The sequence below is a fragment of the Neomonachus schauinslandi genome, chromosome 9 (assembly GCF_002201575.2).
Source record: "Neomonachus schauinslandi chromosome 9, ASM220157v2, whole genome shotgun sequence".
Classification (NCBI taxonomy): domain Eukaryota; kingdom Metazoa; phylum Chordata; class Mammalia; order Carnivora; family Phocidae; genus Neomonachus; species Neomonachus schauinslandi.
This window is the reverse complement of record NC_058411.1, coordinates 40,612,037-40,624,045: the sequence shown is the minus strand read 5'-3', so window position 1 is coordinate 40,624,045 and position 12,009 is coordinate 40,612,037. Positions and strand designations below refer to the sequence as shown.

Sequence of the window (12,009 nt, the reverse complement as noted above, 5' to 3'; positions counted from 1 at the left end):
GGGTCTCTGTTTGGTGAGCTAAGTCTGCTAATGATTAGAAAGAGACTTCCTTAACTACCTTGAACCTGTAAGTCTCTCTCTGAGTGTCAAGGGGCTGTGTGTGTGTGCGCATGTGTGTGCACACACACGTGTGCATGATTGCATGTGTGTGGTGTTAGGGCACACCTTCAGTGCTCTGGCACTTTATAAGTCTGTCTTAACCTTAACTTGCACAGAGCCTCAATGTCAGCCAGACATTGGCTTTTCTCAGATCTTGCTTGGGCATTCACAGAGCCCTGTACATGCACATGGTATTCTAGATCCCCAGTAATGTGTTAGGGATTTTCAAAGTTCCACCATGGACATCTCATTCCCCTGAGTTTTTGTTTATTGGCATCCCTCTTGTTTGCCTCAACTGCTGTAGCCACCTCAGGCAGCTGAGATGTTAAACACTTGCTGCTATTTTCAAAAATTGACCTGTAGTTAGGGTTTCTCACTGAGCTAGCCCTAAGCCAGGTCATATAAAGAGCAACCCTGTGAATGGGACTTTCTGAGAAGCTCCAAACCTGTTATGCCCTTTCGAGTGGTTGTTAGGCTGTTGGTTTTCATAGCTACAAGGGTTGTGAAGCTGTTAATTTTCAAGGCTGCCAGAGAGTTGGGGAAAGGGTTCTTGGAGTGAGGCAAATTAAAAATGCATAAAACTTGCTGTTCTTACTGAAAGTCAGTCATTTTCTTGATTAAATATTCCTTGAGTTGTTGGTAGCCTTTCATTTCCAGAGTTCTGAAAAAGCTGATTTTGACCATTTTTGCTAGTGTTCTCTTTGCTCTTATGGAGGAGTAGATTTTTAGAGGTCTTATTCCACCCTTCTAGAAGAGCTTCTGGACGTTCTCTTGTTCAAAGCAAAACCTTTTTCTGCTCTTTTTCTACTATGCCTAAACCAGTCTGGTCAGAGTAATTTTGTATCTTGTGATTTTCTGTTTGATATGTTTAATCACTTAACTGATTAATTTCATTGTACAGTTTAATAATATACCATTTAGTACTGTATAACTAAGAAGGTATCACAGATTTATGTATTCAAATGTTCACAATTTATGATAATTTAGGAAACTTTATTTTTAAATCTTTCATAGCATTGACACTTTATCCTCTCAAAGATTTCCTTCCTGTGAAGAACTAGGAGCAGCCAAATTGCCTGTACAGAGGTCTGATGATTTTCTTCATGATCCTGGCCAAAAGAGGAAAGAAACAAATGGTATACTCCAGGTAAAGTGGAAACAGGATATTAAAATTGATGATGATGAGTAATATAGAAGTTATCAGGACAGAAAGCAAACAGAAAGATGAAGACAAAGTACTGAAAAAGAGATGTTAACTTAGTCTGTTTTCTTTACAAAACTTTTCCAGAAGCCCTCACTAAGTGATCTCTACTCATGGCTCCTTGGCCACTGCTAGCTTTCCAACTTCTATTGGAGAGGAGAAAAAGGGGAAAGAGAACTGTAAATGACCCTGTTTATCCAGTCCAAAGTGTCTGCCATGCCTACCTAGAGCCAACTTGCTCTTATATTGTTTTAGCTTTCTTTCCCATATAATAACTTTTATTGGCCACTGGACTGCCCAGCACTTCCGTGGACTTCCCAGCCCTATTTCACTTAACATTCACATTAGTACTTCTAAATGGAAAGAAACCTTAATTGCTAACTTTATTTTTTTGTTTTCATTTTTAATTGAAGTATAATTGACATACAATATTATATTCGTTTCAGGTGTACAACATAGAGGTTCAACAAATATACATTATGAAATGCTAACCATAATAAGTGTAGTTACCATCAGCCCAGTACTGTTTTATAGCTCTTCAGTTTGACAGATTGAGTCCTTAGAATATATTGGCATAGTGTATGGCCCCAACTATAGTTATAGCTCTTGTTTGCATTAAAATAATTAATATGAACTTTATATGGTAACATTTTTGCCTTTTTTTCTTTTAAGCCAAAAGAATCTCTGATTATGTCAAGGCTTGCTGATCTTCCACAGAATTCCATTAAGCTTCAAACAGCCAATAAAAGATCCATCTTGAAAGATGCTGAGAAGATTTTGAGAGGAGTACAAAACAATAAAAAAGTCCTTGAAGAAAACCTGGAAGCTATTATTCGTGCAAAAGATGGTGCTGCCATGTATTCATTTATCAATGCTCTGTCTACTAATAGGTAAGACAGGATGTTGGCATCCCAAGGCTGTCTATGAAACTACCAGTTGTATAGGCTTTTTTTTTTTTTTTTAAGATTTTATTTATTTATTTGAGAGAGAGAGAATGAGAGAGAGCACATAAGGGGGGGGAGGGTCAGAGGGAGAAGCAGACTCCCTGCCGAGCAGGGAGCCCGATGCGGGACTCAATCCAGGGACTCGAGGATCATGACCCGAGCCGAAGGCAGTCGCCCAACCAACTGAGCCACCCAGGCGCCCTATATAGGCTTTCTTAATTGTTTTTCTATGTGCTTCATTTTGCTCAATGTGTTTCAGTGTTTTGAAAAGGTCCTTTATTTCCCTTGACAATGTGGACTCACTATAAAGTTAGAATTTAGATATATACATGTTGCTATTACTTTTTACAGATGTAAATTTTTACTTTAAATTTTCTTTTCTCTCTTTGGTATATATCTTCTGGGATCTATTCAAACATCCTTCAAACATTTGATGAAAACTAGTAACATTGGTTTTTCCTTTTCAGATGAAGGCTATTGGGCTACACAGTAGATTCAAAACTGGATAAGAGTCCTGATCTAAGTCCTATTCTCAGAACATTAAATGCTAATTTAAGACAATTCTTTTTTTCCCTTTTGTAGAGAGATGTCAGAGAAGATCCGGATCAGAAAGACAGTGGATGAGTGGATTAGAACTATTTCTGCAGAAATTCAGGTAGGTATTGGAAAAAACAATTAAGAGAATTCTCAAGAGATAATTTCTAAGTATCATACTTACTCTCAAAACATTCCTTATTATAAATCTACTTACAATTTTTCATTTCATTCTGTTATTTTTTACTTAGTAATGAGTTTCATTTTACTTAGCAAGTGCTTCTTCTCATAAATTATGGCTCTTATGTGGCAAAGTGTTGGACAATAACTAAAATATGAGTAATTTGAAAGAAAATTTAGCAAAAGCATTTAGAGAAGAAAAAAGTACACTTAAAAAACATTTCAAGGTAGCAGATTTAGAAGCACTGGCTTGCCAAAGTAAAAACACCAAAGTTATTTAAAGGGAAAATACCCGACATGATTTCTAAGATTACTACATTTACAGAAGTCAGTTCCAGATGGAAAAAGGACCACTTTATTTATTTATTTATTTATTTTTACATTTGTTATTTTTATTTTTTTAATTTATTTTTTTTTAAATTTTATTATTTTATGGTAGTCACCATACAGTACATCATTAGTTTTTGATGTAGTGTTCCACGATTCATTGTTTTCGTATAACACCCTATGCTCCATGCAATACGTGCCCTCCTTAATACCCATCACCAGGCTAACCCATCCCCCCACCCCTCTCCCCTCTAGAACCCTCAGTTTGTTAGAGTCCCTAGTCTCTCAAAAATATGGAACGCTTCACGAAAAAGTGCCACTTTATCACATCCCAAAGCTCATGGTGGATCTTCAGAAATTAGCGTTACAAAAATCTAGGAGAGTTGTTTTTATTAGAGGGTCAGTAGTTTAAAGAAATTCTTAAAATGTATATATTGGAGGGAGCAGAACTAGACAAAGTAACCCTGTTATTTTCATCTTTGCGTGCAAAGTGTTTTTTTCTGACCGTGAGATGTGTGTATGTGCTTCTTCACAATGGTAGCAAGACGATGTGTCGGTTCAGTTTCCACAGCAATAAATGCTAAAATGTATTTTTAAACTTTATTGTTTAAGAATATATATCTCTAATGTTATGAAGAAATTTATTATCTACAATGTGATGCACCAAAAAAAAAAAAAATTAAATGGAAGAGTTGGAGATTAATTTTGGCTCTGCAGACAACTGGCAATGTATGTCTTCTATTATACTGTGAATTCATTACAAAGTATGTTTGTTTAAATCTTCAAGCTATTTTAATTTATAAATATTTATTACAGAGTTTTATTGTGAAGTTATTTACTTTTTGAAATTTATTTTTTTTAATTTAACTTTTTGAACATTTACTCTAGTCCTATGGTTCAAACATCAAAAAATGTAAGATTTATAATGAAAAATTTCCCTCCTACTCTTGTACCTCATCTACTATTTCTCATTCCCCCTGCTCCATAAGGCACTAATCTTTTTAGTTTTTGTTTATTCTTCCAGAGAGTTTTTATTCATATGTAAGCTGATATAATTTATTTACAAGCATTTAAAACTGCGAAAGTATATTTTTATAATAACAAAATAAATTCTAATACTTTAGATGTGAAAGCACTACTTGGATATGTTTTAAGTAATTTAAATTTTGGTTATGTTAAGGATGAACTGTCAAGAAAAGATTACGAACAAAAGAGATTTGATCAGAAGAATCAAAGGACCAAGAAAACTCAGAATATGAGTAAAGATATTAAAACTAACATGCAAGACAAAACAGTAAACAATTCTGTAATTCAAAGAAAATGTTCTCAAAAACAAAAAGAAGAGGGTTTTAGAAATCCACCCATGAGGAGCATGCCTGCTTCAAACCTACAGAAAGAGAGAAAAGAGGTAAGATACTACTCTGGTTTTGTGACATGAAGGTTGCATTATAATTAATTATTTCATTTCCTTTAAGCTATAAATAATGAAGTGAATATGAAAATGTTTTAAAAACACGAAGGACTACATAAATGTAAACTGTCTTTAAACTATTGATATTTAGTGTTTTGGGAATTCATTATATGGGAAGCAGTGCACAAAATACATAGTTTCTTCCTTCTGAGATCTCAAGCTTAGAATCATAATATTTTAGTTATAGCAAATGTATCTAGAGATCATCTAATCCAAAAATGAGATTCTCTATAGTTTGTGCTACTCAAAATTGTATTTCATCTTTATATGTATATATGTGAATATACATATTTTTTGTTTATTTTTCAGTTTAACAAATGTGTAGAGTGCCTACTGATTGTGAGGTTTGGTACTAGATGCTGTGGAGGGTATGTTTTTGGCTGCTTTAATTAGGCTGTAACTTTCTTAATACCAAACATGGATTGTTGGGCACATTAATAAAGCATCTAATTCAGTGCTGAGCACTTAGTAGATCCTCAATAAATGCTACCTTGTTGTAGCATTTAGATTATGATTGAAGGCGGGATCAGAAAATCATTTAAAGACTTGATTTATGTTATATTATTGTGATTGAATATAATAAGTATATCAAATATGTCTAAACCTTACTTTTTGGTGCTGAAAATATGCTTAGTAGTATAAGAACCTTTGTGTTTTTTGAGTGGATGATTTTTATATTTACCTTTCATGTTTTTGAAAACCATAAATCATTAAAGCTATAGTTTGAAAATTAAATATAGAATTTAAGAGCCATTTAAAATAGAGGACTTTTGTGACCTGATAATTCTTATTATAGTACTTAAGCTGGCCAAAGAAGGCTTTAGAAAATTGAGGTGTGTTTGATGACTATTTCTTTGGTGAGTTGAATAACTTTGTGTACTTAGGGATTTTTGAAAGCAACCACAGTGGTACAAGACGAGGATTTTATGTTACAAATTTATGGAAAACCAATTTATCAGGGCCATCGCAGCACTCTTAAAAAAGGACCGTATCTCCGATTTAATTCTCCATCTCCTAAGTCCAAACCCCAGAGACCAAAAGTAATAGAACGAGTTAAAGGTAAGGAACCTCATTTTTCTGTGGTAAACCTCATTTTTTATGCTATCAGTTTAATATGTAAAGTTTAACTTTTTCTTTTTATGACTCAGAAATATGGTTCAAATTATATAATGCTTAGGCATTCTTTCTAAGAGTAGGAAGAAATAGACTACTTCAAGGCATAAAATGGGAATAAGTGAGGAAAAAATATAGACCAGATTCAAGGAACAAGATAGGAATAAGTGGGGGAAAAGGTAGGATTAGGTGGTATCTTCATATAAAGCATGATAAAATTTGCATTTTTGAGATGATATCTTGAACAATTTAAATTATAATCTAGGGAAAGTGGACATTTCCTTGAAGACACTGCTGTATCATATTCTTTACGAAACAATGAAGATCAGCCATATGCTGTATATTATCACAAAAGGACTTATGTAGTAAAGGTGAAAAAAATTTTTTGGTACTTTTGTACACCACTAAAAATAACTTCATTTATTACTGTATGTTTTGGCTCACATCTACCATTTCACTAGTACAATATTTATTTATTTATTAAATATTTATTTATTCTAGTTAGAGCACACGTGCGTGCACATGTGTAAGTGGTGGGGAGGGACGGAGGGGGAGGGAGAAAGATAAGAGAATCCTCAAGCAGACCCCCACTGAGTGTGGAGCTCACTATGGGGGTTGATCCCACGATCAGAGATCATGATCTGAGCTGAAATCAAGAGTCAAACACTTAACTAACTGAGCCATCCAGGCACTCCTCTCTAGTATATATAAATGTAACTCTTCATTAAATATGGAGTCTGTTGACTGTGGTTACATTTTAAAATTTCTCAGCTTGTACTCTAGCAGCTTCAACAGTATGTGATAACTAGTGGACACCAACTCATTTTTGTTTCTTATCCTTTCTGGAAGTGGAGCTGTGGCATTGCTTTAGTTTTCTGTTCCTATCATTTATAAAAGTTAGGTGATAATGTAGGGTGTCAGTTTATCTAGAAATCCTACTGGTGTTATTAAGTATATAGCTTATGGATAATATTTGCTGTTTCCATTTGTTTATTGGTGCTTTGCTATTAACTTATATTTGGGCTTTTGAAAGCCTTTGTAAAAAATAACTTGAGGTCTTAAAATACTTAAAAATCCAAAAATAATTTTAAGTAACTTGTTTAATGGTGGAAGTGACTAAGAACCTGTGGAAACGTGCTTATTCTTGGGCTTAGTGCCTGTTATTTTCTCTTCCTGGAGAGCTTTTCCCTCAGACCTTTGCATGGCTTCCTCTCTCAGCTCTTTGGATCGCTGTTCTTAGATATTAGCTCCTCACAGAGGTCTACCCTGACCATCCTATCCAAAAAATGATCTCCTACATCTCTCTTATCCTTTTCCCCTGCCTTATTTTTCTTAATAGCACTTTTCACAATCTGATGTTATATATATGTTTTTTAACATTTATTTTTTATATGCTTTTTTTTTTTTAATTTGAGTATAGTTGACACACAACGTTACATTAGTTTCAGGTGTACAACTTAGTAATTTGACAAGGTTATACATTATACTTAGTATACCACAAGTGTAGCTACCATCTGTCCTGTTATATTGTTATTACATTGACTGTATTCCTTATGCTCTGCCTTTTATTCCCATAAGTTATTCGTTCCATTACTAGAAGACTGGAACTCCCACTCCCCTTCACCCATTTTGTCCAACCCCCTACCCACCTCCCCTCTGGCAACTATCAGTTAATTCTTTGTATTTATAGGTCTGATTCTGTTTTTTTTTTTTTTAACAAAGAAAACTAGTGTTTATTAAGCATTCAAAGCAAAAATAAAAATTTTTCTGTGAGATTGAGGCCTCAATAGAATAATTTTCTATCCTTGCTATAGACATTTTCTCTTGTAACTGGAGGTTAATAATTTTGTATTTTATTATTTTAAATTTTAAAAATATAGAAAATACAGAAAAAAGCTTTATAAGAAAATATATCCTCTGTAATCTCACTACCAAATCTGGTAAATTTCTGGTATTTTCTTCTGTGTTTACTTGTTTTTTTTTTTTTTTTCTTTTTAAATCAGTTTAGTTAACATGTACTGTATTATTAGTTTCAGAGGTAGAGGTCAGTGATTCATCAGTCTTATATAATACCCAGTGCTCATTACATCAAATGCCCTCCTTAACGCCCATCACCTAGTTTCCCCAAACCCCCACCCACCTCCCATCCAGCAACCTCTAGTTGTGTTTCCTAGAGTTAAGAGTCTCTTATGGTTTGTCTTTCTCTCTGTTTTCATCTATTTTATTTTTCCTTCCCTTCCCTTATGTTCTTCTGTTTTGATTCTTAAATTCCACATAGAAAAAATAAATTCCACATATGAAATCATATGGTTGTCTTTCTCTGACTTGATTCTGCTTTTTGTTTGTTTTTAGGTTCCAGTAAGTGGAATCATATGGTATTTGTTTTTCTCAGTCAGTAATTTCACTTAGAACAATACCCTCTAGGTCTATCCGTGTTTTCTCAAATAGCACAATCTCCTTTTTTATGGCTGCATAATATTCCACTGTATATATATACACTGTATCTTTATCCACTTGTCTGTCAATGGACATTTAAGTTGCTCCATATCTTGGCTATTGTAAGTAATGCTACAATAAACATAAGGGTACATATATCTTTTCAAATTAGTGTTTTCATTTTCTTTGGTAAATATGCAATAGTGGAATTATTGGATCATATGGTATTTCTATTTTTAATTTTTTGAGGAAAGTTCATACTGTTTTCCACAGTGGCTATATCAATTTACATTCCCACTACCAGTGCATGAGGGTTCCTTTTTTTCCACATTCACTTATTTCTTGTGTTTTTTTAAATTTTATTTTATTATGTTATGTTAATCACCATACATTACATCATTAGTTTTTGTTGTAGTGTTCCATGATTCATTGTTTGTGTATAACACCCAGTGCTCCATTCAATACGTGCCCTCTTTAATACCCATCACCAGGCTAACCCATCGCCCTCCCCCCACCCAGAACCCTCAGTTTGTTTCTCAGAGTCCATAGTCGCTCATGGTTTGTCTCCCCATCCGATTTCCCCTCTTCATTTTTCCCTTCCTACTATCTTCTTTTTTTTTTTTTTTAACATATAATATATTATTTGTTTCAGAGGTACAGGTCTGTGATTCATCAGTCTTACACAATTCACAACGCTCACCATAGCACGTACCCTCCCCAATGTCTATCACCCAGCCACCCCATCCCTCCCACGCCCCACCACTTCAGCAACCCTGTTTGTTTCATGAGATTAAGAATTCCTCATATCAGTGAGATCATATGATACATGTCTTGTGTTTTTTATTTTAGCCATTCTAACAGGTGTAAGGTAATAATCTCATTGTAGCTTTGATGTGCATTTCCCTGATGATGAGTGATATTAGCATCTTTTCATGTGTCTATTGGACAACTGTATGCTTTCTTTGGAAAAAGGTCTGATGTTATATTTTTGTTTACTGATTGTTTTCCTTACTAGGTAAACTCTATGAGTACAGTTGGTTTATTCGGTACTGTATTTCCTGTGTCTGGAGCAATGCCTATGAAATCCTGAAAACATGTATTTTAAATGAACATTCAAGAAAAAAAACTCATTTAAGTGAATGAATGAATGCAAGACAACAGAATGAGAAAATATAGACAAGATACTAAAATGTTTCTTCCTGGGATCATGAAGCTATATTTAAAAGTCTAGATTCATGAAATTACTCCCATATTAAAAGTAAAAATGTAGTAATGTCAGGAATTTATTTAGAAAATAGTTTCTTTTCCTTTATGCTTTTACTTTTCTTCACTTTCCTCAGATTCCATAGAGATCAGACAAATTTCTTTTTTTTTTTTTTTAAAGATTTTATTTATTTATTTGAGAGAGAGAGAATGAGAGAGAGCACATGAGAAGGGGGAGGGTCAGAGGGAGAAGCAGACTCCCTGCCGAGCAGGGAGCCCGATGCGGGACTCGATCCAGGGACTCCAGGATCATGACCTGAGCCGAAGGCAGTCGCTTAACCAACTGAGCCACCCAGGCGCCCCCAGACAAATTTCTAAGTTTTTAAGAATTCAGGATTCAGGGGTACCTGCCTGGCTCAGTTGGAAGAGCATGTGACTCTTGATCTCAGGGTCGTGAGTTTGAGCCCCACATTAAGTGTAGAGATTACTAAAAAAAATAAACTTAAAAAAAAGAATTCAGGATTTAATGTCTATATGGATTTAATTCATAGGAATAGAAAAAATATAATGATATTAACTCCTGTAAGGTTTTAATAGGTATAGAATTTGACTATGTGTACATAATTTCAAAGGATAAAGGCTGGTTATTCAGAATTATGTCATGAGTAAAGGTGTAATGAGAGAATGAAAAAAAAACCCAATTCCAAATATGATCATTAACTTTTTTGTACCCATAGGGAAAAAATGTAATGAGTTAAATAAATAGTACAGTCTGAATATTCTTCTGAATCTTTTATTCAATATTTTTTCCCTAATCATTAAATCATTGAATCTATCTTGTCATAGTAGTTGTGCAAGTTGTTACACCTATTCAGGGGCTCAGAAACCATGGCCTACAAGTCAGCTGCCTGTTCTTTTTAAGTAATATTGGAACCTAGCTGCACTCATTCATTTGTGACTGTAGCATGACCGCTTTCATGTTTTAGTGGTGGAATTGAGATGTTGTAGCTGAGACCACATGGCCCATGAAACTAATATGTTTACTATCTGACCTTTTAAGAGAAAGTTTTTGCCAACCCATGGTTTATGGGTTACTTCTATTTTGGGGCCTTTTAACCTTATAGAATGAGATCTTTCTGTGAGGAAGAGTTCCTGTATTTCTAGCTGGATAGATGTTCAAACTATTTTAAAATCTCTGCCACTGATAATTATTACAGGCACTAAAGTTAAGTCAATAAGAACACAAACTGACTTTTATGCAACAAAACCTGTGAAAATGGATTCCAAACCACAACATCCCGTGACTGCTGTGCTTCCTTCTGGTGATCAGCAGTACTTGTTCAGCCCAAGCAGAGAAATGCCTACTGTTTCAGGTACACTGGAAGGTCATCTAATTCCTATGGCCATTCTTTTAGGTAAGTCCCAACAAAATACACAGCGTGAATTTTAAATTCTTACCAGCAGTGGCGGAACTGCTGATAAAGGACGTAATAGTCTCCTATGTTTTCCTCTCTGTTGTTATATCTGTGGATAGGGCCTCTGAATGTGTCTTCCTCCGTGTAATCGCTGTCTCTGAAATAATAGCTTCCCACTATAGTTTCAGTCACAGGAAACATTCCTTTGGCATTTTATAATACATTGCTGTAGATGAAACAAAGTAAAAAAAAAGTTTAGATATGTTATAGATTTCATAATAATTAAAGAATTAAAAAAACTTGAGTGGTTTAACGTCATGTCTTAGGCAAAGTACTTTTTTTTTTTAAGATTTTTATTTATTTATTTGACAGAGAGAGATCACAAGTAGGCAGACAGGCAGGCAGAGGGAGAGGGAGAAGCAGGCTCCCCGCTGAGCACAGAGCCCGATGTGGGGCTTGATCCCAGGACCCTGGGATCATGACCTGAGCTGAGGGCAGATGCTTAACCATCTGAGCCACCCAGGCGTCCCGGCAAAGTACTTTGAAGTAATTTTATGTACTTTTGACGTGGTAAGTAAAAATTGTGTGGTTGTGTATTCTAAAACAGTAGTTGGTTATTTACTTACTTGAGGTCTCTCATACTCATTATTGTAAAAATTTAACAAATCGTTTTTGCTTCTACACTACCTCTTCAAATCTAGTTAGCTATTTTTTTTCTGTTAGTGTCTTCGCTATTCTTTCTTAAATTTGATGAATGATTTAAATATGAATATTTTCCAACAGAAGACATAATTTTTCATTTTTGATATTATGGGTTAATGGCATGTCAACTTGGTAGCTGTGTCTGTTCAAACATGCCTCCTGTTAGTGTAGTAGCTAATACTTACGAAGTCCCTGCTGTGTGCCAGGTACAGATTTAAGCACTTTACATATATGAATTTATTTAATCTACCCTGTAAAACACATGGTAATGAACCAGTTTTATAGATGAAGAAACCAAGGCACAGAGGAGTATAGTAACTTGTCAAAGGCCACATAACTCAAGTGGAGCTGGGATTCAAACCCAGTCAGTCTGGCTTTAGAGTC

The 12,009-nt window shown here is 34.6% G+C and overlaps 1 protein-coding gene across 1 annotated transcript in view; it reads left to right on the top strand.

The window, feature by feature from the left end:
- KIAA0586 (KIAA0586 ortholog) overlaps nucleotides 1-12,009 on the top strand; it is a 107,755-nt gene that overhangs the window by 23,450 nt on the left and 72,296 nt on the right. The window contains exons 11-16 of the mRNA XM_021701334.2: nucleotides 1,138-1,246; nucleotides 1,973-2,190; nucleotides 2,827-2,899; nucleotides 4,466-4,693; nucleotides 5,641-5,815; nucleotides 10,726-10,923. Of these exons, the coding sequence (XP_021557009.2) occupies nucleotides 1,138-1,246; nucleotides 1,973-2,190; nucleotides 2,827-2,899; nucleotides 4,466-4,693; nucleotides 5,641-5,815; nucleotides 10,726-10,923 (1,001 nt within the window). The remainder of the gene's footprint in view (nucleotides 1-1,137; nucleotides 1,247-1,972; nucleotides 2,191-2,826; nucleotides 2,900-4,465; nucleotides 4,694-5,640; nucleotides 5,816-10,725; nucleotides 10,924-12,009) is intronic.